This window comes from Geotrypetes seraphini, chromosome 12 (assembly GCF_902459505.1).
Source record: "Geotrypetes seraphini chromosome 12, aGeoSer1.1, whole genome shotgun sequence".
Classification (NCBI taxonomy): Eukaryota; Metazoa; Chordata; class Amphibia; order Gymnophiona; family Dermophiidae; genus Geotrypetes; species Geotrypetes seraphini.
Window position 1 is genome coordinate 26,816,133 of NC_047095.1, and position 26,834 is coordinate 26,842,966.

The window sequence follows — 26,834 nt, forward strand, 5'->3', positions numbered from 1 at the left end:
AAGAACAGATCTACCTTCTTCTTGGCTGCCAATGCCATCAGATTGAATGTTGTGCACCCCAACTCACAATGCAGGTGAAGAGTTCTTGATACAGTGACCACTCCCCAGGATCTAGGGTCTTCTGGCTGAGGCAAATCTGACATGAATCCAATTTATCTTGGCCTGAGGAGTCCATCACACCTGTTTTTGAGCAAAATGGAGGTGTTCTGAGGCAGATAGAGACTTTTTCAAGATGGCTGCCAAGACGGAGATTTTAGCACCCAAAACGGCCAGGGGGAGTTACAAAAATAGCGATTTGGGGATTTTTGAGTTGGGGGACCCTGGCTCTAACCTTAACCCCCCCAAAAAAAAACAACTTTTAACCCCTCCCCAAATTATTTTTTTCAGGCAGTCGACATAAAATCTGTTGTACTATTTGGGATCTAGCTAGGTACTTTGGACCTGGGTTGGCCATTATTGGAAACAGGATACTGGGCTTGATGGACCTTTGGTTTGTCCCAGTATGGCATTTTTATGTTCTTATGATACTTGCTGTATGATGCTGTGTGCTGGGAGCTTCTTGCGCTGAAGCTGCAGAGAGCTTACAGGGAGAACTTCTGCCTCAACAAGCCTGGAATCTGAACTGCTCGTCTCTTTGGACTACCTCTCAGGCCCCAAAGAAGTGGCTGGAGACCTCAACTCTCACTGGGACCTTGCACACGTAGACAGGGGAAGGGGGGGAGGGGAGGAAAGCAGTTGGGCCCAATACTATAAAACCCACCACAGAGACACACAGCCTGTGCTCAAGCCCACTGTGGACAGAACCTGGGGTAAGCCTTGCTCCCAAGAGGCAAGTCCCTCAGCCACTCAGCCCCCAAACTATTAGTGCAGGCTGTCCAACTGGGTGCACTGCAGAGCAGTCTGCCCCTTGACCTTAGGGGGTGCACTCTTCCACATCCAGAGAAGCCTGAAGATTGGGCTCCTCTGCAGTATCAAAAAAGCCTAACAAATGGTAATCAAAACCCAAATTTAATTGAAAAATAAGCACGAGCAGAAAAGATCTTGTTTGTAGAGAAACAACTGGGAAATTGGAGGGCAGCCCAGGGGAATGAGAGACGAAGCAATGCCAATGAGGCTACAAGAATTCTCACGAGAAGGGGTTGACTACCCGAAGGCTACCTTAAGATCATCACATAGTCATACCCAAGTCCCGCTCCTCTTTCATACTTCACCCCCTAAACCAGTGTTTCTCAAACTGTGTGCCATAGTACAGTGGTGTGCCCTGAAGAGATTCCAGAATTTTACTTTATTTTTTAAAATTACCTTTCTTAAGTATACACTAGCATAGATGACATGTGCGTCACTTATACAAGAGTTTGTCATTGTTATGAGTGTCTATGTGTGTAAGGATACAACCGCTCAAACAAGCATAATTTTTTGACGTGATTGGTCATTGAAAACAAACTGCATGTATTTTTATTTTTTATGCAGTAGTTATCCTAACTTGAGCAACATAGCAATCAAGGCTTTGTTACCATTTGGATTTTCTTATCTTTGCATACTTGGATTTTCAGCTCTGACAGAAATTAATTTAAAAAAAAAAAGAATGACTACAGATGGTGGATAATTAAATGCTTGTCGACTGTCGAGTCGCATTTTGAGTTAATTTCCATTCAAAACCAAGCACATCCATCGCATTGATTAGCAATGCTATTCTATCTACTTTAGTTACAATTGCCCATATATAGTTTAAAGAACTTTCAATAAATAACTCTTAAATCTAATTATTTGTTGGTTTTACAATTTTTTAATTTCAATTAAAATGTGCCGCAAAAACCATTTGCTCTGTTTAGTGTGCCAGAGCTAAAAAAGTTTGAGATACACTGTCCTAAACTGTACCGTTCCCTCGGATTTTGCAACCCAAATGCAGAATTTTGCATTTCTTAGCATTAAATCTTAGCTACCAAATTCTGGACCATTCCTCAAGCTTCACTAGGTCCATCATTCATCCATCAGGGGTGTCTACTCTTGCAGATTTTGCTATCATCTGCCTTTTTGGCTATACGTATTCATTACTATTTCTTGTAGTTTAGAAAAAAGTGACAGCTGGTAGCCTATAACTCAAGCAGAACTGGTAATATACATGGAATGGCACAACATGGAACTTCTTGTCTTTACTATCATAATTGTAGGTCATTTCTGTGTAGTCAGTACTTGTTGCAGTACCATCAGTGATGCTGTCTTTGTGACTGCTTACTGCTGAAGAGGCTTAGACATGCTGGAGAACATTTTAGTATAGCAGCACTAAGCAAATGTGTTTTGGATCTTGACCTTATCTATTTGTTGAGTAGCTGGAAACCAGCCTCTGCTGTCAGGTTTTTTCACTTCTATCGTTTTCACTTAAGTGCTAGAGTGTACAAAGGATGAGAATGTAGAACGATCAAAAAACAACGTCTTTTAGAGCATGCATGGAAGTAGAAGAGAGATTTTTTGGGGCATTCTTAATGAATGCAGTCGAACTTTGGTTGCTACACTTCATTTTGTTGTTGCAACTAGCCAGTTTTAATTTGATATCTGCCGTTTAATGCTGATGTGCTGTACTATAAAATTAATCTTAAGTATCTACATTTAACCTGCAGATGATGTCCTCGAAATTGAAAAACACTAAACGAATTGAAGGCCTTGATTCTAATGTGTGGTAAGTGCCAATAGGGGGTTTGGATTCAACTTGATTCTTTTTCAGTTATAGTTCAAAGTGAGTTACATTCAGGAGCACTGGATGTCATCCTATGCCTGAAGTGCTTACAATATAAGTGTGTACCCGAGACCATGGAAGGTTAAGTGGCTTCCCAAGATCACAAGGAGGCAGTAGCAGGATTTGAACCTTGGCTTTTCTGATTTTCATTCCAGTGCTCTAAGCATTAAGTTGTTAACTTCATCTCAAAGAAGGCACAATCCCATATAAACAGACTCCCAAGTAGATTTTGTAAAATCACTGTGCATTTATTGATGGTACTAAACCATTGTTAAATGCATGTATTTTACCACCTGATTATTAAAATGGCTCACCATATTCTCTTCCGTGCTTTCTAGCTGCCTCCAATTGTTCTATGCAAATATAGTGCAGTGAGGTCATTAATATTAAAACTGTAGTATAACGAGGTCATTAATATTAAAATGATCTCTCCGGGCAATTCTCAAAAAGGAATGCCCCTCCATTTATGATGAATTGGGGCCAGTATTTACCGTCAGGGTCTGAGCTGTTGTAGCCTTACTTTCCTGTTGGTGCCTGAGCGCTCATTGGCTCAGGCACTAGCAAGAAAATAAAGAAGCTCTCAGATTAGCCACAATCCCCAATTCCTCATAAATATAGCCCAAAAAAGCCTTGTGGTCTAATGCCCTCCCCCCCCCGCCATTGCCGCAACCTGCATGCCCCCCACCCCACCCCACCCCATTCGGAAGATCGTCAGGAGGAATGCCCACTCCCTCTTGCTGCAGGGTTGGGGACCCCCCTGACAACAAGTTCTTGCCCCAATAACTTCAATCCTGATGGTCTAGTGGGCCATCCTCCCACCACACAAGCCCTCCCCTCATGCCTTTTTTAGAAGACCGGCAGGAGGGATGCTCACTCCCTTCCACCGGCAGGCCCGCCTCTTCAAAATGATGGGCCTTCCCCTTCCTGGTGCACCCTAGGATGCACTGGGAGGGAGGGACCTAAGACTCTGGCCCAAGCACAAATTTTTATGCACTAAATCAGGCCCTATGTGTGCATAAATAAAAACTCTACCTCCAGAAACACATCTAACAAACCAGACAATGTTGTATGAATATAGTGTATGTGATTTCTCACTGTGTGTGTTGTCATGAGTTGGTGGCCGACTTGGTGGCATAATCCATCCATCATAGAGTGTATGCACAGGTTCAGGTGCCTATATCCCAGGCAATTTTGTAAAAGATGACTCCTGTGCAGAAATACCTTATAAAATTACCTCCAGAGTGGCAGTATTTTGTTATCTAATGTTTGTTACTCTAAACATGGCTTAAGAACTAGAGTAAATGTGGAAGAAGTTGACTGACTTAGCGGAGAGCTTCACTGCTTTAAGCAGTAATATTTTGATTAATTATTGGGAGGAACAGAGTTGGCTTAAAGTAATGTTTTCTGGTTTCTAGGGTTGAATTTACTGATTTGTCTGCAGATCCCACTGTTGTCAACCTTGGGCAAGGATTTCCAGATATACCCCCGCCCAGTTATGTAAAAGAAGAGCTGGTAAAGGCCATGGCAGTGGATAAGATGAATCAGTACACACGCTGTTTTGTAAGTATTTTGAGCCATTTATAGTGTTTAAGGCCCAATTTCAGTATGGCTGTTCTTGTCTCTTTATGGGTGGAGGAAAATGGTAAGGAGTTAAGATAGGGTTCCCAAACACATCCCAGCCAATCAGGTTTTAAAGATATTCACAATGAATATTGAGAGGAGAGATTTGCATGCAGTGGAAGCAGTGCATGCAAATCTGTCATGAATTTTCATTGTTGATATTCTGGAAACCTGACTAGCTAGGAAGCCCCCAGGCCAGTTTTGAGAGCCACTGGGTTAAGATCTTAAGTTAATTATGTTAGTTCACTGAAAACGTATCACTCTAGTTTGTTGACTGACCTTTTGTTTTATGGTTTAAGTGTTCTATTGTAGGAACAACATTAGAGTTTATTCCATGACAGTGAGCAATAGTGATGGTTGCTTTCCTTAAGTGCAGCAGGCAAGGTGTCAAGCCTTCCTACATGTGCTCTCTTCATAGTCATTGCAATACTGTTCAGTTCTGGTTTTATTTGGACAGGGACATCCTTCATTAGTGGAAGCTTTGTCTAAAGTCTATGGGAAGGTGTGTAATCAGAAAATTGATCCTTACAAACAAATCCTTGTGACGGTTGGAGCATATGGATCCCTGTTCAATGCAACACAGGGTTTAATTGAAGAAGGTGATGAAGTAGGTATATTTTCTTTCTTAACTATTTACAAAGAAAACAAGCAATATTATTTTGTGCGAGATCACACTAACTCTTGTCCCCATCATTCCCAGATGCTTTAGAAAGAGTCGGGGCTGAGAAGGGCCTACACTAACCTCATGAAAGTGGTGGGCCTTTGGAATGTAAGGGTCCATTTTAGCTTTGCATCAAGTCTAGGGAGAGAATGTTGAATCCACTGGGCCACAAGGGATCAGAGGGTGTCTTTGGTTGGGGGGGCCTCATTATCTAATGCTGTCTATTCAAGATATCACTTTACAATTTCCTGATTCTAACTTTAGGTGTTATTCTGGATTCGACTCTTTAGATCACATTTCAGCAGTTAATTTCCTACACACTCCTGACACTTTGGAAGATCCAAACAATCACTGGTTGGCTGATCAGGACAAACATAAAGCTTCTTTTCAACAGTGGAGGACATTTTGGATAGCTAATGATATAAGAATAGTGAACAATTTGATCATATGATTAGGCAAGGGAGTGTGTAACCTTGAGACATTAAAATAATAATAGGAAAAGTTAATCTTTCTGTGATATCCAAAATTGAACAAATAGTGTTCCAAACCTTAGCTATCCAAAATGACCTACACTGTTGGAAAGATCTCTCTAAAGTCGATTTTCATACGTGGTGGAACAATTTATGTATGATTGGCAAATTCGAACGAGTTTTGGCAGAGAAAAACAATGCTTTATCTAACCATACACTCATATGGTCTCCATTATTTCACTATTGTAATATTTATCGAGACTCATTGATAAACCTTATTCACCTCTATCTGCATGATACTATATTTTGCCCAGTCTCATGTATGCTTGGTACTCATATATACAGTATATTATCCCAGGACAAGCAGGCAGGTATTCTCACTAGTGGGTGATGTCATCAGACAGAGCCCCGGTACGGACGTCTCACAAGCACGTGTTGCTTGTAGAAACTTAAAGTTTCTAGATGCCCGCACCGCGCATGCGCCGGTGCCTTCCTACCCGGAGATCCGGGCGTGTCTCCTCAGTTCTTTCTTTTCCGCGGAGCTGAGAAGTTCAACTTCATCATGCGCTAGCTGAATTCAGTTAAATTTGCCTTCCTTGTCCGCGTTTTCGCTTTCTTTTAATTACAGTTAACAGTTCTTTTCTTTTTCAGTAAAAAAAAAAAAAAAAAAAAAAGAAGATTATTTCCTCCGGCGGGTCGAACGGGCCGGCCACGTGGCTCAGGCCCACTGGCTTCGACCTCGCGGCGGAGATTTTCCGGTCTATGTCCCGGCCAATCACCGGGTTTAAAAAGTGCAGCAAGTGCCAACGCGCGATTTCACTCACGGACCCTCACTGGCGCTGTTTGCAGTGTTTGGGCCCTGACCACATCCCGAAATCGTGCAGGCCTTGCTCTACCCTTACGGCACGCTCATTCAAGCGGCGTTGCCTATTGTGGGAATCGATGTTCAAGATGGACGCAGCTAAGGATCCCTCAGCCTCCACTTCATCTGATACCTCCCCGGTTCGGGCGAAACCGGCATCGACCCCTCCTGCATCGAGTGTGGTGAAACCGGCATCGCTCACCCCGACACCATCCACGAGCTCGACGTCGGTGCCTGCCCCGGTCTCCTCGGTTCAGGTACCTCTTCCTTCCACAGTGCCACCAATGGTCATCAAAGTGCCGAAAGCTACTAAGCAGAAGCACTCGGCCTCGAAGGAGCGCGATGTCCGTGCAGGAGGACCCCCTTTCGGTGCGGATCCCTCCTTATCGGCTTCGCTACGGTCCGTGCTGGAAGCTCAATTCGTTGAGCTCATGCAGACCATCGGACCCGGGCTCATCGCTGCCATACAGGGTGACCTCCCGGTACCGGTCCAAAGGGGCGGTCCGCCCCTCCCCCTCCCCCACACCGTTCGACCTCGACAACCGACGAGGACGAACGGGGGAGGGCGGCGATGCCCACGCGGCAAGCCTCGCTTACCGATATGCCGCCATTAGAACCCATTACGCCTCCGCGCCAACATGGGACCAGACCTCCGATCGATACTCGAAGCCCTGGGCATAGTCAGGAAGAGTTCTTCCGCACTCCTTACCAGACTTGGGTAGCATCGCAAGAACCCGCATCGCAAACCCAGTTGCGATCCACCGCTTCCAGCCCTATCCACTTGGGGGCCTCGGGAGACCATGCGATGCACAGACGATCCCGATCCCTGTCCCGCCACCGAGACGGGCACCGATCGAGACACTCATCCTGGCACTCCTCACGCCATTCGGAGGTGTCACCGCAGAAAAAACTGCAACGTAGGGGATACTCCTCATCAGAGGTGTCCCCTCCGGGGGGCCCGGAGTACGAGGAGACACCGGTGCCCGATTCTCCTTGTCACTCCCCGATGTCCACGGACCTGGAGGCCTCCTCCTCCTCCAGCCCGTCCCACAGACCGACGCTGGCGGAACAATTGTCCTTCTCATCATTCCTCCGACAAATGGCGGATGATCTGGATGTGACCCTTGACACGGGCTCCCGATACTCCAAAGAGTATCTGGACACCATGCATTTACCTAACCCTCCAACGGAGTCGCTTCGGCTCCCCTTGCATAAATTACTGGACCAGACCTTCATGCAGTGCTTCGAAACACCGTATTCCATACCGGCGATCCCCAGCAAACTCGATGCTCGATACCGCATCGTGCACCATAAAGGGTTCGAGGGCCCTCAACTCTCCCACCAATCCCTACTGGTCGAGTCCTCCCTTAAACGCTCTCATCCCTCCCAGGTCTACGCCTCTGTACCGCCGGGCCGAGAGGGGAGAACGATGGACAAATTTGGTAGAAAATTCTACCAAAACTCCATGATGGCGTCACGGGTGCTAAACTACAATTTCTTTTTCTCTTCCTATCTGGAGTTCTTCTTGCCGGTGCTCCGCAAGTTCACTCCGTTCATAGACAACCAAGCTCGATTCGAGTTCGAGGAAGTGGTAGCCTCCCTCTCCCAATTACGCCTCCAGCTGATGCAATCCTCCTTCGATGCATTCGAACTCTCGGCACGCGCCGCCGCAAGCGCGGTAGCTATGCGTCGCCTGGCATGGCTCCGTACAATCGATATGGATCCCAACCTACAGGACAGACTCGCCAACGTACCATGTGCTGGAGCTGACCTGTTCGATGAGTCTATCGAAACTGTTACCAAGAAGCTGTCGGATCATGAAAAATCCTTTCAATCCATCCTGCGGCCCAAACCCAAACCTCAACAGTCTCGACCTTCCAGGCCACCCCTGATTTACCAGCGGCGTTACATGCCCAGACAAACGCCTGCTGCGAGACAGCCTGTGAAGAGACAACCTCCCCAGAAGTCTCAGCAAAAACCTCAGCCACCGGCTGTACCTAAGGCTCCCCAGCCCTTTTGACGCCCCTCCCGGGAGCATAACCTCGGCCTCTCCCATAGGGGGCCGCCTCCATCTTTTTTACCATCGATGGGAGGCCATAACCACGGACCTATGGGTCCTCACCATCATAAGAGAAGGATACTCTCTTCAATTCCACCGGGTCCCCCCGGACCATCCTCCAAGAGAGTATCCTTCAAGCTCGACGCAGACCGCCCTTCTTCTTCAGGAAGTCCAAACCTTACTTCAGCTTCGGGCTGTCGAGCCGGTCCCGTCAGACCAATTGAACCGAGGGTTTTACTCCCGGTACTTCCTCGTCCCGAAGAAAACGGGCGACCTGCGACCCATTTTAGACCTTCGGGCCCTCAACAAGTTCCTGGTCAAAGAGAAGTTTCGCATGTTGACTTTGGCTTCTCTATACCCCCTCCTCGAGCAGAACGACTGGTTATGCTCCCTGGATCTCAAGGAGGCCTACACTCACATCCCCATTCACCCGGCCTCCCGAAAGTTCCTCAGATTTCGGGTGGGAAATCTGCACCTACAGTATCGAGTGCTACCATTCGGCCTATCTTCGTCCCCCAGAGTCTTCACAAAGTGCCTGGTGGTAGTGGCCGCAGCACTCCGGGACAGGGGTCTACAGGTGTTCCCATACCTCGACGACTGGCTCATCAAGGCCCCGTCAGCCCCAGAGGTCACTTCGGCGGCCTTGGCTACAACCTACTTCCTCCAGAATTTGGGCTTCGAGATCAACTTCTCCAAGTCTCATCTACAACCCACCCAGTCCCTCCCCTTCATCGGAGCGGTCCTGGACACCACCCGACTCCGAGCATTCCTGCCTCTGCAACGCATGGAGTCTCTTCTTCATCTCTGCCAGTCGGTGTCTACTCGCCAAACCCTACCGGCGAGACAACTGATGGTGCTCCTGGGCCATATGGCCTCCACAGTACATGTGACACCCTTTGCCAGACTCCACCTCAGGATCCCCCAGTGGACCCTGGCATCACAGTGGAATCAGACGTCCGATCCACTATCCAAACGCATCTTAGTCACTCCTGCTCTTCGGCAGTCTCTACTTTGGTGGATGACCTCTTCGAATCTATCCAGAGGTTTGCTGATGCACTCTCCCCCCCATCAGAAAGTTCTCACAACCGATTCGTCGAATTATGCATGGGGGGCCCACCTGGAGGGTCTCCGCACCCAAGGATTCTGGACCAGTGCGGAAAGACTACACCAAATCAATCTACTGGAACTCAGAGCCATCTTCAATGCGCTCCAAGCTTTCCAACACCTACTCCACGACATGGTAATCCTCATTCGCACAGACAATCAGGCCGCCATGTATTATATCAACAAGCAAGGAGGCACGGGCTCGGCCCTCCTTTGCCAGGAAGCTCTACGAGTCTGGGACTGGGCGGTGCGCCACAACGCCCTACTCAGAGCAGTATACATCCAAGGGGAGAACAACGTCTTAGCAGACAAACTAAGCCGTCTGCTACAACCGCACGAATGGACTCTCCATTCCAGACCCCTTCACCAAATCTTCACGCAATGGGGGACGCCTCAGATAGACCTCTTTGCGGCTCCCCACAACTCCAAACTGCCTCAGTTTTGCTCCAGGATCTACACTCCTCATCGCCTCGAGGCAGATGCTTTTCTACTGAATTGGGGGAAACGATTTCTATATGCGTTCCCACCATTCCCGCTGATCCAGAAGACCCTGGTCAAGCTGAAACTCGAACGGGCCACCATGATTCTAATAGCTCCTCGGTGGCCCAGACAACCTTGGTTCTCCCTCCTACTTCAACTCAGCAGCAGGGAACCAGTACCACTTCCAGTGTTTCCTTCACTACTTACTCAACATCAAGGATCACTACTTCATCCCAACCTGCAGTCTCTCCACCTGACAGCTTGGTTCCTCTCAACGTAACCCCTCACCAATTCTCACAAGAAGTGAGGGAGGTCTTGGAAGCTTCCAGGAAGCCCGCCACTCGACAATGCTACTCCCAGAAATGGACCAGATTCTCCTCATGGTGTGTTTCTAAGTCAAAGGAACCTCAGCGAGCTTCCTTATCCTCCGTGCTGGACTATCTCCTACACCTATCTCAATCTGGGCTCAAGTCCACATCCATACGAGTCCACCTGAGCGCTATTGCGGCGTTCCACCAGCCCCTACAAGGGAAACCCCTCTCGGCCCATCCGGTGGTCGCCAGATTTATGAAAGGACTCTTCCATGTTAACCCTCCTCTCAAACCACCCCCAGTAGTTTGGGACCTCAATGTAGTCCTTTCCCATCTCATGAAGCCCCCGTTTGAACCACTCAACAGGGCCCCTCTTAAGTATCTCACCTGGAAAGTGCTTTTCCTTGTAGCCCTTACGTCCGCTCGCAGAGTCAGCGAACTCCAGGCATTGATGGCGGATCCACCATTCACAGTATTCCATCATGACAAGGTGGTCCTCCGCACTCACCCGAAATTCCTGCCTAAGGTGGTCTCCGAATTTCATCTCAACCAATCCATTGTACTTCCAGTATTCTTCCCTAAGCCTCATTCTCACCACGGAGAATCGGCCCTTCACACTCTAGACTGTAAACGTGCCTTGGCTTTCTACCTGGATCGCACCAAGCCACACAGAACCACTCCTCAACTGTTTGTCTCCTTCGATCCTAACAAGTTGGGAAGACCCGTATCAAAGCGCACCATCTCTAATTGGATGGCGGCTTGTATCTCTTTCTGCTATGCCCAGGCTGGATTATCACTTCCTTGTAAGGTCACAGCCCATAAGGTCAGAGCAATGGCAGCCTCAGTAGCATTCCTCAGATCAACACCAATCGAGGAAATTTGCAAGGCTGCCACCTGGTCCTCGGTTCACACATTCACCTCACATTATTGTCTGGATACCCTCTCCAGACGGGATGGACAGTTTGGCCAAACAGTATTGAAAAATTTATTCTCTTAAGTCGCCAACTCCCCCTCCATCCCACTGAGGTTAGCTTGGAGGTCACCCACTAGTGAGAATACCTGCCTGCTTGTCCTGGGATAAAGCAATGTTACTTACCGTAACAGTTGTTATCCAGGGACAGCAGGCAGCTATTCTCACGTCCCACCCACCTCCCCTGGGTTGGCTTCTCAGGCTAGCTACCTGAACTGAGGAGACACGCCCGGATCTCCGGGTAGGAAGGCACCGGCGCATGCGCGGTGCGGGCATCTAGAAACTTTAAGTTTCTACAAGCAACACGTGCTTGTGAGACGTCCGTACCGGGGCTCTGTCTGATGACATCACCCACTAGTGAGAATAGCTGCCTGCTGTCCCTGGATAACAACTGTTACGGTAAGTAACATTGCTTTCCTGTATGCCTTGTATATGCACACCGTGTTATGTTTATTCTGTATGCAGTTTTACTTTCTTGTTCACACCTTATTTTGAAAAATCAATAAAATTTTGAACCAAAAAACCCTCCCTCCCTTTGTTTGACAATTTCCAAAAATTGACTATTGCAATGCAACGAACAGTCCTTAGCCACAATAAAAGGGCTTCAGTTGGTCGAGACCACTGCAGTTAAGCTGCTATTAGGCTAACCATTTTGACTGCATCTCTCTACTTTTTGCAGCGCAGCACTGGCTACTGGTTTCATACCATATTACATTTAAGATTTTAATAATTGCTCATTGTGCTTTACACAGTCATTCTACATATTTGGCAAATTGTCTTATCCCTTATGTTCTGTAATCTTTGCTCATCTCGGGCACCTCGGCTTACTATGTCTCAACCTAATGGGGTTAGATTGTGTGTTAGTGTGCTTTTTCTTGTCTGGGGCTGTGTCATACTGGGTGAGTGGGTGTTATACTCTCCTATCAGCAGATGGAGGAAGAGGAAAAACTGATCTTGACCAGTGAATTTAACTGGTATAACCTGCAGATGCTCAGTGGAAGAACTCCAGTATTTTCTCTATCTTGAACAGATGGTAGGTTGTTCAGGCTGGTGCTCCTGGTCCATAGTCTAGCTCCCAGTTCTGCAGGCCATGCCTGAACAGCTTGATAAGAGTGTAACAATTGCTCCTGGTTATTGGATCATTCCTGGAAGAGCATGGGGTGTCACTTTGTTTCCCCCAGTTGCAGTTTTTAGCGACAACTGGGTGAGGCCTTGGCTCTGTACCACGAGGCCCTGCTAGAGGGGAGTGGGATCCTCATCCCCACCTCGCCTCATTGCCAATACATCCTGTTTGGTTGTTTCCCAAAAGTTCCCATGTAGTTAAAACAAAATCTGCTTTGTTTAGCTTTATTCCTTATTCCTTGAGCTGCCCCTCCTGTGATAGAACATTTCAGAGTTTTGAAATGGTTCTGTGGGAGTCGCCTAAACTGCTATTTAGCTTTAAAGCATGGAGACAGAGGGACCCTCAGACAGCAGTTGTTGCATATTTGTTGCATTTTTGGCCATGTGAATTAGCACAGTGTTTCTCAACTTCTTCAAGCCAAATACCCCCTAAGCCTAACAAATACCAACCGAGTACACCCACCTAAGCTCTGCCCCAGACTCCACCCCATAATAATAGTACTAATAGTAACGCAATTTCTTCCATCCATTTTTCATATACACACAATATAATCTTAATACATGATGGTAATCACAAAATGAAAAACCCCACAAAAGCACACTGTACGTGGCGAAAATGTTAATTATATTCGGGGTTTTTTCCAAGAGGTCAAGGCAGATGACTTTAAAATATGCAATGTCACCTCCGAAACAACTATAGAAAAATAGACAAATATAGTGTAAAATATAGATAGCAGATATAAATTCTCAAAACTGACACATTTTGATCACTAAATTGAAAATAAAATCATTTTTCCTAATTTTGTTGTCTGGTGATTTCATGAGTCTCTGCTTGCACTTCCTTCTGACTGTGCATCTAATATGTCTTTCTTTCTGCCTCCTTTATGCTTCCTCTCCTCTGGACCTCATTCCCTTCCCCAACCAACATTTCTCCCTGTCCCTCCATAAGTCCAACTTTTTTTTCTTCTCTCCTCCACCCCTATTGGCAACATATCTCCCTCTCTCTCTCTCTCTCACTGTCCATCTGTCACGAGAGATCCAGGCATCTCTTCCACCCCCTTTACTGCCACATCCAACATTTCTCCCTCTCTCATCCCCCAGATCATGTGCAGCATTTTTCACCACTGCCCACCATGCCCCAGGCCCACTTCTCCTTCTGTCACCCCTCTGCAGCCCATGGCAAATCTCTTCCTCCATCACTATGTCCAACATTCCTCCCCCTTGCAACCCCTTCAATCTGTCTCTCTGGTCCCTCTCCACCACCATATCCAACATTTCTCCCTCTCATCCTTCTATTTCCCATGTATCTTTACCTCACTCCTCTTCTATGCCCAATTTTCCTTTCTTCCTTTCCCCATGTTCACTCACATATTCATGCCCAACAAGGTTGAACGAGTTCCTGCTGAACCAGAATGAACGCAGTTAGGGCTGGTCTCAGTTAGGGCACTGGTCTTTGACCTAGGGGTCGCCGTGTGAGCGGACTGCTGGGACTACTGGTCTGACCAGCAGCAGCAATTCTTATGTTCTAACAATTCTCCCTTTCTATTCCCTCCCTCCTATGTCCCAAGTTAGTGCCCCCTCCCTTCCAGCCTTTGTCCCAAAATTAAGTTGTACGCCGGGGATCCCTTCCTTCCTGCCTGCCCGCCCCACGCTAAAGCCGTTGCCGGGGATCTCTCCCTCCCTGCCTGCCTACCCACCCCACCCCCCGAAACCGACCCAGTTACTTGTTAAAGCCGCACTCGCTTCCTCCACTCCCCCCCCCCCAGTGAATTCCGTGCAGGGACGGCGTGAGCAGTGATTCACATGCTGTACGTGGCTGGCCCACAAGCCTTCTCTCTGACTTCAAAGAGGAGGTTTCCTGGTCAGCTACTTACATGCAGTGTGTGAGTCACTGAGCCGTCACTGTACGGAGTTCGCTGGGGGTGGAGGGAGAGAGTGTGGCTCCAATAAGTAACTGGGTCGGTTTCGGGGTGAGGTGCGGGCAGGGAGGGAGGGATCCTTGGCAGCGTCTTCAGTGGGTGGGGGGGGAGGCAGGCAGGCAAGGAACCCCGGCGGCAGAGGCTTCTACTGACGGAATATCCTCCGAGGCAGTCAGGCCGCGTACCTTTAAGGGTACGCATATCATGTGTTGAGAAACACTGATGTACACCTATATATAGGAACACTTACTATATCCTATTTAGGAGGTGCTAAGGTTCCCATGTTATGGAGGCACTATTACTGTGCTGGTAATATCTACGTGGTAGTGAATTGTGCTTCCATGCCCATTCTTTTTAATAAGTTTAATAAGTTAATTATTTATAAGTATTTATGAGAGCACCAAACACTTTATATAAGAAAAATAAGAAGAAAAATAATATAAAAAACGTTGAAAACATTTATAGAGTGGGCAAATGAAGAAGCCACAGCCATAGCCATCAAGATATTTGTGTCACCGAAAAAAACGGGAGACCAAATGGTATGTCTGAAGCCCTAAGAAAATTGATAAAAAGTTGAGACATTGTCCTTTGATATCAATCATTCTTTTTCCTTGGCATGCCCTCTCAAAAAAATAACTACAGCTTGCTTAGTGAGTGCCAATGGCAAAACTAATGCAGAACATGCTGCATTAGCTATTTTTTCTATGTTAAGCGCACATTAGCACTTAATGCAGCTTAGTACAAGGGCCCCTTTATTTCCTAGTATTCTGTAATGTCTCCCTGGCTTATCTTGTATTCACTCAGTTTCTGTGCCTTTTTCTGCTTTGATGAAGCCTAAGCAACAGTCATACATGTTTGATTCCACCAGGAAGGTACCGTATTTTCGCGGCTATAACGCGCACCCGTGTAAAAAGCGCACACGGGTATAGCGCGCAGAAATCACGATGATATGTACAAAAACTTTTGTATACCGCGCTCACGGGTATACCGCGCATGATGCCCGACGCTCCTTTCGCCCGCCCTGACTTTCCGTGCGCTGTCCCGACTCTCCGTTCACCCCCCCTGACTTCCGTGCACTGCCCTGACTTTCCGTGCGCTGTCCCGACTCTCCGTTCACCCCCCCTGACTTTCCGTGCACTGTCCCCCCTTGAAGTCCTGTCCCCCCTTGAAGGTCTGTCCCCATCCTGAAAGCCTGATGCCCCCCCCCGACGTCCGATACATCCCCCCCCGGCAGGACCACTCGCACCCCCACCCCGAAGGACCGCCGACTCCCCAACAATATCGGGCCAGGAGGGAGCCCAAACCCTCCTGGCCACGGCGACCCCCTAACCCCACCCCGCACTACATTACGGGTAGGAGGGATCCCAGGCCCTCCTGCCCTCGACGCAAACCCCCTCCCCCCAACGACCGCCCCCCCCAAGAACCTCCGCCCGTCCCCCAGCCGACCCGCGACCCCCCTGGCCGACCCCCACGACACCCCCACCCTCCTTCCCCGTACCTTTGTGTAGTTGGGCCAGAAGGGAGCCCAAACCCTCCTGGCCACGGCGACCCCCTAACCCCACCCCGCACTACATTACGGGCAGGAGGGATCCCAGGCCCTCCTGCCCTCGACGCAAACCCCCCTCCCCCCCCCAACGACCGCCCCCCCCAAGAACCTCCGACCGCCCCCCCAGCCGACCCGCGACCCCCCCCTGGCCGACCCCCCCACCCCCCTTCCCCGTACCTTTGGTAGTTGGCCGGACAGACGGGAGCCAAACCCGCCTGTCCGGCAGGCAGCCAACAAAGGAATGAGGCCGGATTGGCCCATCCGTCCTAAAGCTCCGCCTACTGGTGGGGCCTAAGGCGCGTGGGCCAATCAGAATAGGCCCTGGAGCCTTAGGTCCCACCTGGGGGCGCGGCCTGAGGCACATGGTCGGGTTGGGCCCATGTGCCTCAGGCCGCGCCCCCAGGTGGGACCTAAGGCTCCAGGGCCTATTCTGATTGGCCCACGTGCCTTAGGCCCCACCAGTAGGCGGAGCTTTAGGACGGATGGGCCAATCCGGCCTCATTCCTTCGTTGGCTGCCTGCCGGACAGGCGGGTTTGGCTCCCGTCTGTCCGGCCAACTACCAAAGGTACGGGGAAGGGGGGGGGGGGGGTCGCCGGGGGGGTCGCGGGTCGGCTGGGGGGGCGGTCGGAGGTTCTTGGGGGGGGCGGTCGTTGGGGGGAGGGGTGTTTGCGTCGAGGGCAGGAGGGCCTGGGATCTCTCCTGCCCATAATGTAGTGCGGGGTGGGGTTAGGGGATCGCCGTGGCCAGGAGGGTTTGGGCTCCCTTCTGGCCCGATATTGTCGGGAAGTCGGCGGTCCTTCGGGGTGGGGGTGCGAGTGGTCCTGCCGGGGGGGGGGGATGTATCGGACGTCGGGGAGTCGGCCGGGCAAGAGGGCTTGGGCTCCCTCTTGCTCCGATCGTGGGTGCGGGTGGGAGCGCGTGCGAGCGGTTGTTCGGGGTGGGGGTGCGAGCGGTCCTGCTGGGGGGGTGAATCGGGCGTCGGGCGGGGTGGGAACTATGTTTAAAAACTTTTGTATACCGCGCTCACGCATATAACGCGCGAGGGGTATGCGCGGTACGTAAAAACGCGTATAACGCGCGCGTTATATCCGCGAAAATACGGTACTATGCAGTAATTCCTGTGACACACAAAAACACAAGTAAACTCCAGTCATCAGTCAGCGTAGTTCTCCAAACTCTATCGTTGCTCATCAGACCTTGCCTTTATCTCTGACAAATTGTCCCCTGATGAAGGCATCATAGATGGGCAGAGTGACATAACAGAGAGATATCCTATTTTAATAAAGGTCACACTTTAGTTGAATAGGATATCTCTCTTGCCATTTCCTCACTTTGGTTTGTTTCTCCTTCACAAGGCAAGTACTCTTGTTTGTTTTGTTGTAAATATAGAAGGTAATGATAATGACAGGGTTCATTGTTTGGGGGCTAGGGCTTGATGTTTAACTGTGGTAACTTATCTATTCAGAAAGACTGAAGGAGGGGAAGGCAATAAAACTGGTTTTGGGAAGGAGTATAGAATCTAGCCATGCAGTTGACAGTTTAGCTGGAGCCTTATTTTGAGCAGTATAGACAGGAAAAACTGAGCCCATTGGTCCCTATCCGTCACTCTCTGTTATGTTAGTATGCATAATACTTACTGCAGTTACTAACGTCCTCACTACTTCTTGTGTTTTCTTTTCAAGGTGATTATAATAGAACCATCCTATGACTGTTATGTGCCTATGGTCAAAATGGCGGGAGCAACACCTGTTTTTATACCATTGAGAATTGTGAGTATGAAAATGTTTTATGTTAAATGTATACACTTAGATGTTATCCAGTATGCCTCACATCTCATTCAACATACTATAATTTTCCTCATTATACATTCATTCAATTGAATGAATGAATGTATAACAGGGGAAAATGAATGAGATGTGAGGCATACTGACACTAGTGACATGAAGTGTCCTAAAAGACTCTAATAGTGAAGACTATCAGCAAAAAGATAAGTTTTGTGGTCTACACTTTTTCAAATTTTGGCAAACATATGCACAGTATTTCCTAAAAGTTTTTGAAGAATAAGTGAAGTGTGTGATGAAGGGTTCAAAATAGCTTTATTGAAACACTTAAAAAAGCAAATATTGGCCAGTGATTGGAGCAGGAGTATTATAACTACGCGGATTATCTCAGCTTGTGATTTACTGCTGTGCGTAGGCTCCGATTCTGAGGCCATAGCTTATAGACTCTGTTGGGCTAACAATACTGATGTGTATTGTTTTGAAGTAGTGGTATTTCATACTAATTTTTATGATTACGTTATATACCGCTGGGGTGATTAGCTTTAGGTTCTATAATATTCATGCCCATGTCTTCCTCAACTGGTCCTGCACAGTCTTTTGCAACATGCTCCCTGGTCCCACAGGTGAAATAGATAAGAGAAGAAGCCCCACCAGACTGCGGAACTTGTGGAACCCCAAGTCTTGTCGAGTTTGTTTTTCCAGAAGAGCCCAACATTCTGGCTGTTTCTGGGCCCCAATGTCCTGCTTCTGGTCTTCGAGTTCCTGGACTAGACCCTCAGGGTTGGGCCTTTGGTTGCCCAATTAGGGCTGATCCACATCTCCTTCCAGGACTCTTGGATCTCCTGTTGTCATGGGACACTATGGCTTCCAGCTGAGCCTGGTAAGAGACTTCAGCGGCTTTCACTGCTGTCTCGGTGTTTAATTCCCAATGCCGTCGTACCCACTGTTTTCATGGGTTGAGGCAGGCCTTCTAGAAACTTTACCCCTCGGGTTGGAGCCATCTTCACCCCATCTCTTTAAGTCTAAAGAAGAAACTTTGGGGTTCTTCCCCTGTAGGGAGGCCTTCCTAAATCTCTCCGATAAACTTCAGGCATGCACTGGACTCTTTCCAGTATAGTCTCCTTCACTTGTGAGTATGGGGCCAGTCCCATGAAGTTGATATCTTAGAAGTCCATCTGGCTGCTGCCAACCAACATATTCCCCAGGTAAGCATTCCAGGTGGTCTCAGGCTAGCTCGACAACCAGGCCACCCTCTCAAAGTTAGCCAGCCCGGATCATTTTCCGGCAGCATTTTCTCTAAGACTGTGACTGGAGGGGACCTCCTGGGTCAGGAACTGGGACTGGGTGTGGGGTCCTCCTGGACAGGAGATAGGACTTGTAAAGCACGAGGTAACTCTGCAAGTGTCTGTAGTAGCTGTTATTGCTGCTGCTGCTTTTGCTGTCTCAGATGGGCTTGCGTGAATTGCTGCGCTTGTTGCTGGCCTTCCAGTATCATCTGAATCAATTGTTCCATGCTTACTCCAGTCCAAGTCTTCCCTGCTTCATGGTGTCAGATAAAACAAAGAAAACCTCCTGCTTGTTCGGCTGTGATTGCACTTAATTACCCCTCCAGAATTGGGGCAAAGCTGTAAGTACAGTCTATTACTAGAGCCCTTGAATGGTGACTCAGTGTCGTCAGCAAAATGCAAATGCGGAGATGTCTCTGAACCCATGAGGGTACAAGAAGCTCCCCTGCAGAGATCCTCAGGAGATCCAGGTCAGGGATTTGACTCTGATTTTGTATTTGAAGCGAATATGAAGTATAAAGCATCTGTACAGTCTGGAGTATCTGCACTGTCTGGAATATTGTTTGGTTCCATCTTGTTTATACTGTGATTCCATTGGTTTAATTATTGATTTTTGTTGCAGAGCAGAAAATTGTTGGGGAGTTCCCTGTCCCTCCTTGTTCTTTATCCTTATGGGTTATCCATTGCTTTGGTACAAACTAAGGCAATGTCCAGTGTCAAAAGGAGGTGGAGTTGAAAATGTAGATGATGACTTCTGCAATCCTCTCAGGTGAAGGGAAGAAACCTAGTTATTAAGACTTCTGTACTAGAAAGATTATCGAGGTAAGAACCTAATATTCCAATTTAGAAACAACTTATCATAGTTCCTAAAAAAAACAACAGAAGAAGCCACTTCTTATCTGAAACTAATGCAAAAGTCATCATTAATGTTCCTGGCTGAAACTTCAGCAGCTAAAGTCTCCACTATATTAGTTACATCCAATCTATCCATTTCAACTTCTGTTAATGGATTCAAATCCAATGTAACTCGCTTCCTTTTTAGGAAGATAGTATGTATGAACTATAGGTGGAACATTAGAATCTGCAACATTCAAAGTTTCTTTCAGATATTTCTTAAATATCTCTCTTGCTGATATCAAAGATAATTGTGGAAAATTAACCAAATGCAAATTACTATTGTGAGCCAAATTCTCTAAATTTCCAATCTTCAGTTTCAGCAAGGAGACATATTATTTTACCATAATTGTTTATAGATTTTCAACTGCAATCATTGATTGTTCATGATATTAACTTGGCCTTTTAATTGAGTCATTTCTAAATATTCCAGAGTATGAACTCTTCTAGCCAGATTATTTATATGAGGAAAAAGCAACTTAGTAAGGTCAGAGACAGTATCCCAGATTATTTCCAGGCTAACAACTGCTGGACGAGGGAGAAGCAAAGTTGGTAAAACCCAAACCTGTAGTAGTCTTTGGGTTTAAAGAGGCAGCCGATTCTTCCACACTTCCAGGCTGCAAAGTTGTTAATGGAGCCAAATTCTCCCCTCTGCTAGCTTCAACCATCTTCAGGCTCATCTGGGTTGCACTTCCTTATACACCTGGATCTGGAGAGACTATCTCCTTGGTTCCTGCTGTGCAAATTCCTTGTGAGACTAGGAACGACGACACTGGGTCTCTCCGATAGATGCACCAGATACTCCCTCTGCTGGCAGCATCGAAGCCGAAGTTTCTTCAGACTGAATGGTTCAAGACAGTGTCACAAATCTGTCTATGGATCTAGATAGAGAGGAGGCCTTAGGCTGTATATCACCCCACCCCCACCCTCCCTCGCTGACATTCCTTATGCCTTCCCCATTAGGAGGAGATCAAGAAAAAAAGGAAATGAAATGCACTCAGAGGTCAGTTAGATCTGCCATCTTAAATCCAGAGAGGGAAATAATCAAAAGAAACGTCTAAGTCCGTTTTTGGCCTAAGTTTCTAGCCACCCAAAGTCGGCTATGTAAAATGTTCATTCCCGAAAAATACATCCAAAAATTTTTTCCCCGAAAATCGTCTAGTTGGACGACCAGCCATTTAATCATCCAGACTTCTAAGTCGTCTATCCATTCTCATCCAAAAGTCAAAAACGCCCAGAACAAGAACTTTTGGACGTGGGCAGGGTCAGCAAAGTGATGGACTGGACACCCAAACATTGCACCAGAGTAGTGGGATATCTTACAGGGTACTACTATGAACTTCACAAAAAGGGTGCCACATACACATCTCACCACAACAACCTTATAGGTCATGGTGAGCCCCCATCAAAACACCCCCCAGAACCTACTAGACCCACCTGTCTACCACCCCAATAGCCCTTATGGCTGCAGGTGCCACTTATATGGTAGTACATAAGGGTTTTGGGGGGTGCATATGTTTCACCATGCATGCGGTGGTTAGAGTGGCTTATGGGCCTGGGTCCTCCCCTCCATGGCTCACTAGCCTACCCCCCGGACCACTTAAGCCACAATTTTTATGGGAGGGGGTGTCAGTGATCACTGGGGAAGTGTGTAGGGGTCTGTACTTTGTCTCTGCAGTGGTTACCTGGTCACTTTGGATACTTTCTTGTGACTTAGACCTGGTTTTAGATGGCCTAAGTCACAACGTCCAAGTTCTGTCTAGGCAGTGTTGTTAAACTTTTGGTTATACATGCAGTACGACTAAGTCTAGGACGTCCCATGTCCCGCCCTCGCCACTCCTCCTGAAACGCCCCTTTTAGCTCTGGGCACTGCAGCACTGTGAACGCCTAAGTCGTTTTTAGTTGCGTCTAAAACCCGGTTTGATTATCGGCACTTGGGACGACTTGTCTCACTGATTATCCAAATACCGATTTAGGCTGGTTTTTGGACATATTTCTGTTTCGATTATGAGCCCCTTATGCTCTTAATTTTATTGGGAATATATGTTGGTTAAACGCTCAATAACTATCTTTTTATAAAACTTACAGGAGGGTGTTTCTTCTAGATGGGGAAAAGCAGTAGCATTCCTTGCTAAGGCTGGTGTCTTTTCATTCATGAGATGTTGTCATGTACTTTAGAAATATCCATATAATAGTGATTATAGGTGGATAATTTCAAAACTTATTCTTATGACAGAAATCCAATGTTGGAAGCCCAACATCTAGTGGTGACTGGACTTTAAATCCTGATGAGCTAGCTAGTAAATTTAACTCCAGAACCAAAGCCATCATATTGAATACACCAAATAATCCTGTGGGCAAGGTAAGTGTGTTTCTAAGCTAATTGAACTATGATAGCTCTTGTAGGTGTCTTGGGTGCATTCAATACTTTACCACCAACTATTCTTTGCTTTATAGATTTATACCAGAGACGAGCTGGAAGTAATCGCTGATCTCTGCATTAAACATGATGTCGTGTGCATAAGTGATGAGGTGTATGAATGGCTTGTGTACACTGGAAATAAACATATTAAAATAGGTACTTTTATTGTAATAGTCACAACAGAAATGCCTGATCTTGAAATATGTAGATTTGTTAAAAAAAGGACATTCCAGTTTTAAAAGTTATGTTGGAATGCTTCTCTCTCAGCATATAGCCACAATATATAACAAAAATATTTTGATTAAAAAAATACAGTCCTGAAATTTTTTTAAAAAGTGTTGTGTATCCCTCTGCTGTCTGGTAGCACAGAAACGCAGCATGAGACTATATAGATATGCAAGACAGTTACACTATGTCATATTCTTTTTTGAGGGGACCACATCTGCCCTTTTCCAGTCCTCTAAGATCACTCCAGGCTCTAAAGAAGAATTGAAAAGGCTAGACAGAGGGTTCCCAGAACTTCCCCAGTATGTTCAGATGTATCCTAAGTGGTCCTTCAATACAATACAGTGTCTTATATACCACAATTTTCTGCAAGGAATCTATGCAATTTACAATAAGATTTAGGTCAAGTTCTTGAGTTACATTGTTAGAAGGAGCATTGGATTAGAAGAAGGGGTGAAGGTAGGAAAGTGACTAAAGTGAGAATACGTATATCTTTAATTTCTTCCAGAAATCAAGGTAGTTGATTGGTTGTGTTAGGTGTATTGGCAATTTGTTCCAAATGAGAGGTCCCTGATATTCAAAGCAAGTTTCGAATATCTTCTTTAGCCGTACTTATTGATGAGATGGGAAGGATAGTTTGTAACATTGCATAGTGCATGAATTGAAGAAGGAATGTGGGGCTTTAATATCAGAAGGTAGTCCCTCTGAGTTCTCTCCATTGATCACTTTGTGCACCACGTAGGCTTTCTTGAAGTGGACTCTTATTCATTGGCAGCCAGTGTAGTTGCTCTAATAGTGAACTGCCCTCTCATATCAGTTGCAGCTGTGTTTTGTAGTAATTGAAGTCTCTTGCATTCTTTTTCTGTAATGCCACAATATAGTGAGTTGCAATAGTTCAGATATGCTATTAGGACAGGTTGTGCTACTGTCTTGAAGCTAGTCTCGGTCAGGACTGGTCTAATTATCCTCAGTTGTCTCATTTTAAAGATGAATTTTTTCACTAGAGCGGTAATGTGTGTGTGTTGAAGGTTAAATTTGACTCTAGTGTGACTCCCAGGACTTTGGAGGTATTCTCTATCTTTAGACTCTCACCTGTGGACAGTTCTGGTTCTGTGCAAGGTAGCGAGCTATAGTATCCGAACCATAATATTCTTGTTTTAAATTTATTTAGTTTGAAGAAATTTCTCATCATCCAAGCACTTAGGTCGTTGATGGTATTATTCAAGTATATTAGGGTGCTATTGAAGAATTCTTTGGGTGTGCAGAGAATGAAGATACTTCTTTATCTACTTTTTTAGCTAGTTCTTCACAAACATGTTCTTCTGAAAATTGTTCATCCACACTTTTATTCATTTTTGTATTTGTCTTTGCAGACCTACTCTTAAAGTCTCAATCCTTTATCTGTGAACACAGATCAGAACATAATTCACTACATTAATTATGATAGTTGGTCCACCAGCAGCCTTGGTTTATCACTTCTGATCCTTGAAGGCTGCCAAGGAGACATGATTTCAGGATGTCACTAATGAATATGAATGGTTAATTTTGATGCCTATTATATACAAATCTCGCTCGTGCATATTCATTGGGGATATCCTGAAAACTGACTTGGTGGTGGTCCTTGAGGACTGAGAATGAAGACCAAGGATCAAGCATTTATAAAAGAATTTTCTTTTTGTTTTGTGCCATTCTTGCATGGCGATTTTTACCTTATGATGATAGTCTGTCTTACTGTAGATAGAACATCTATGCTAGGGATGCAAGAGTTCAGGCCTCAAGTGCTGCAAACAGGCTAGGTTTTCAGGATATCCGTAATGAATGTGTATAAGAGATCTACATGGATACTACTGCTCACTTAAAAAGTTTTGTTTTTATTGGCTGTGCTCGGTGAGGACCTCTCTGTTGTCATCTAACTTGGACTCGTGTCCTCCTCATCACTCCAAACTTGCAGATATCACAGTGTAATGAATCTGTTTTCATTAAAATATCCTCCCTGAGCACCTTTGGTTCCCATTTCATATCACCAAAGAATCTTTTAAGATCCTAACACACAGATTGATGCTCACCATTTGTGCATTTCAATTCCAGTGAGCTTCAGTTTTGGAGTCTGTAGATGCTATGCTGTGGAAGAGAGTGGGCAAGCTGTGATTCTGGTGTTTGCTCTCTGTTAGGAACATGGTGTCTCTTTAATCTCTGCGGTTTTCACTTTGCTTGCCAAAGGAGAAGTAGATTGAGTCATCTGCCTATTTTTAGCTGCTTGCATACTGTATGTTGTGAAAGTTAGTGTAATTTATTATATGTCTATAGTTTTGATGTTTTTATAAGCACATTTTTTTTTCAATCCATTCTTTTCAGTTATTTTAGTTGTCCTTTAATAACAAACTTTTACTAATAATGACAGGGGTTGCAATCCAACATATTACTAGTAATTGGAAAAATTATTCTAATCTTAGTTATTCGTTTTGGTGGAATTCACTTTGTCATATTTATAAAATGGAAAAAGCAATTGCTTTGCAGAAAGGTAATTATGATAATTTTAAGAAGATCTGGGGGCCATTAGAAAGTTATTGTAATGAGTGAACATCATTTTCCTTTTGGTAGATATATATATTTTTATTGGGGGGGGTTGGGGGAGAAAATTTGATTGTTTTAAATAAGTTTTGTTTTTTATTTGAATTATGTTTATTTGTAGTACTTGAAGATGAATGGGTGGGAGGGGGGATAATTTTTATATTTTATGATAATTTGTGTAAGAATTTCAAGTGATACATGTTGTTATATACTGATATAATTGGTTACACTTGATGATGAATTTAAAATGAATAAAGAATTTAAAAAAAAAAAGTATGTTTTTTTTAATATGTATTTTTATGCAGATCCCTGATGCAGGCTATATGCCAAAACATGGTCTGTTTTCTTAATAAAGTTGCTTTATACTTTGTGGCCAACTCTTACTCATTCAAAGTGTAAAAAAAGTTAGTATGGCAAAGTAAAGATTACTGTTTGGGATACTGGCGTCACTTCCTCCCGTCAACTATGGGCTCCTTTTACTAAGCTGCGATAGCGTTTTTAGCGCGTGCTAAACCCGTGCTACGTGGCTAGAACTAACACCAGCTCAATGCTGGCGTTAGCATCTAGCGCGTGTGGCAATTCTGTGTGCGCTAAGCGTGCACTAAAACCGCTATCGCAGCTTAGTTAAAGGAGCCCTATAACTTGTAAAGCTTTATTTTTTTAAAACAACTTTATTTTCTAAACATAGGAAACGACAGTTATATAATCTATATGTTTTAATACCAACTACTTAAAGAAAACACCTAGAAAACAATATGGTAGAACATAGTAGAAATCATTGATGTTTTAGATGGAATATTTGTAACGCAAACATTTTTGTTTGGGGTTTTTTTTGTGTGTGTGTGTATTTTGATTGCTTTTTGTTTATATAAGTAGATGAAGTTTTGCAGATAAATATAGTAGATATCCAACATTTTTATTTTCTGTTCAGCTACTTTGCCAGGTATGTGGGAAAGAACAATAACAATAGGAAGTGCTGGAAAGACCTTCAGTGTAACTGGCTGGAAGGTAGGAGGAAAAGAACTTTGAAAAGTAAAAATAATTTGTTAGAATGACTTTGACCTCTTATTTAGTATAGAATATTTTCATATAGCTGTTCTGAGGCCAGAGAATTTTTAAAGTACCCTGATTGGCTCTTGGATGGAATATCTCAGGCATTGTTTGGTCTTATGTTCAAAAGCATTTATCTGGATAAGAGCAATTTACAGATAGTGTCACTGAAAATGCTTACAAACTGTCCTGACACTAATCCGAGAGTCAGAAACATAAAATGAAGACCATGAACGTATCCCATCTCAAATTATACAGCAGTTCAAACAATGGAGAAAAAGTTTTATGCTGGATGAAAACAAACGGGCATGGGTATCTATCTCAGAACTTAAACATCAAAAAATAAGACAAATGCCTTTGTAGTACTTATTCAATTTAAACAAAATATTTAGATTCTCAAATATTTAGTGTAAGGGCATCACCGATCCTGTAGTTAAAAAAATGTCAAAAGACTTTCCCAAGGATAAAGCCTTGAGTATGTCCAGACCTAAAAACTTTTCTCAATCATCTGCTCATTCATTTTTATCATAGTGCTTGAAAAGTGAATTCACAACTTGAAGAGATAAGTATGAGTACTTGCCTGCTATTTAATAATAGATCTTAGTACTATTGTTGTACCAAGAAGTAATAACTGGCTGTAAAAATCAAATGTTATAGTACAGATTAGTATAAATATAGTACACAAGAGGTGGGTGGGGACTGGAGGTTTTGACCTATGATGCTTTTTTTCTTATCCAAGATGTTAA

At 45.4% G+C, this 26,834-nt stretch overlaps 1 protein-coding gene across 21 annotated transcripts in view; it reads left to right on the forward strand.

Annotated features, from left to right (window-relative positions):
• Positions 1 to 26,834, forward strand: part of KYAT3 (kynurenine aminotransferase 3) — a 114,606-nt gene that overhangs the window by 71,192 nt on the left and 16,580 nt on the right. For 17 of the 21 annotated variants that reach the window (XM_033916124.1, XM_033916122.1, XM_033916120.1 and 14 more), the window contains 7 exons: positions 2,619 to 2,677; positions 4,150 to 4,294; positions 4,812 to 4,961; positions 17,542 to 17,628; positions 22,057 to 22,182; positions 22,278 to 22,398; positions 25,970 to 26,046. In XM_033916124.1, the coding sequence (XP_033772015.1) occupies positions 2,619 to 2,677; positions 4,150 to 4,294; positions 4,812 to 4,961; positions 17,542 to 17,628; positions 22,057 to 22,182; positions 22,278 to 22,398; positions 25,970 to 26,046 (765 nt within the window). The remainder of the gene's footprint in view (positions 1 to 2,618; positions 2,678 to 4,149; positions 4,295 to 4,811; positions 4,962 to 17,541; positions 17,629 to 22,056; positions 22,183 to 22,277; positions 22,399 to 25,969; positions 26,047 to 26,834) is intronic. The other 4 variants (XM_033916128.1, XM_033916131.1, XM_033916132.1 and 1 more) reach the window with 1 other exon arrangement.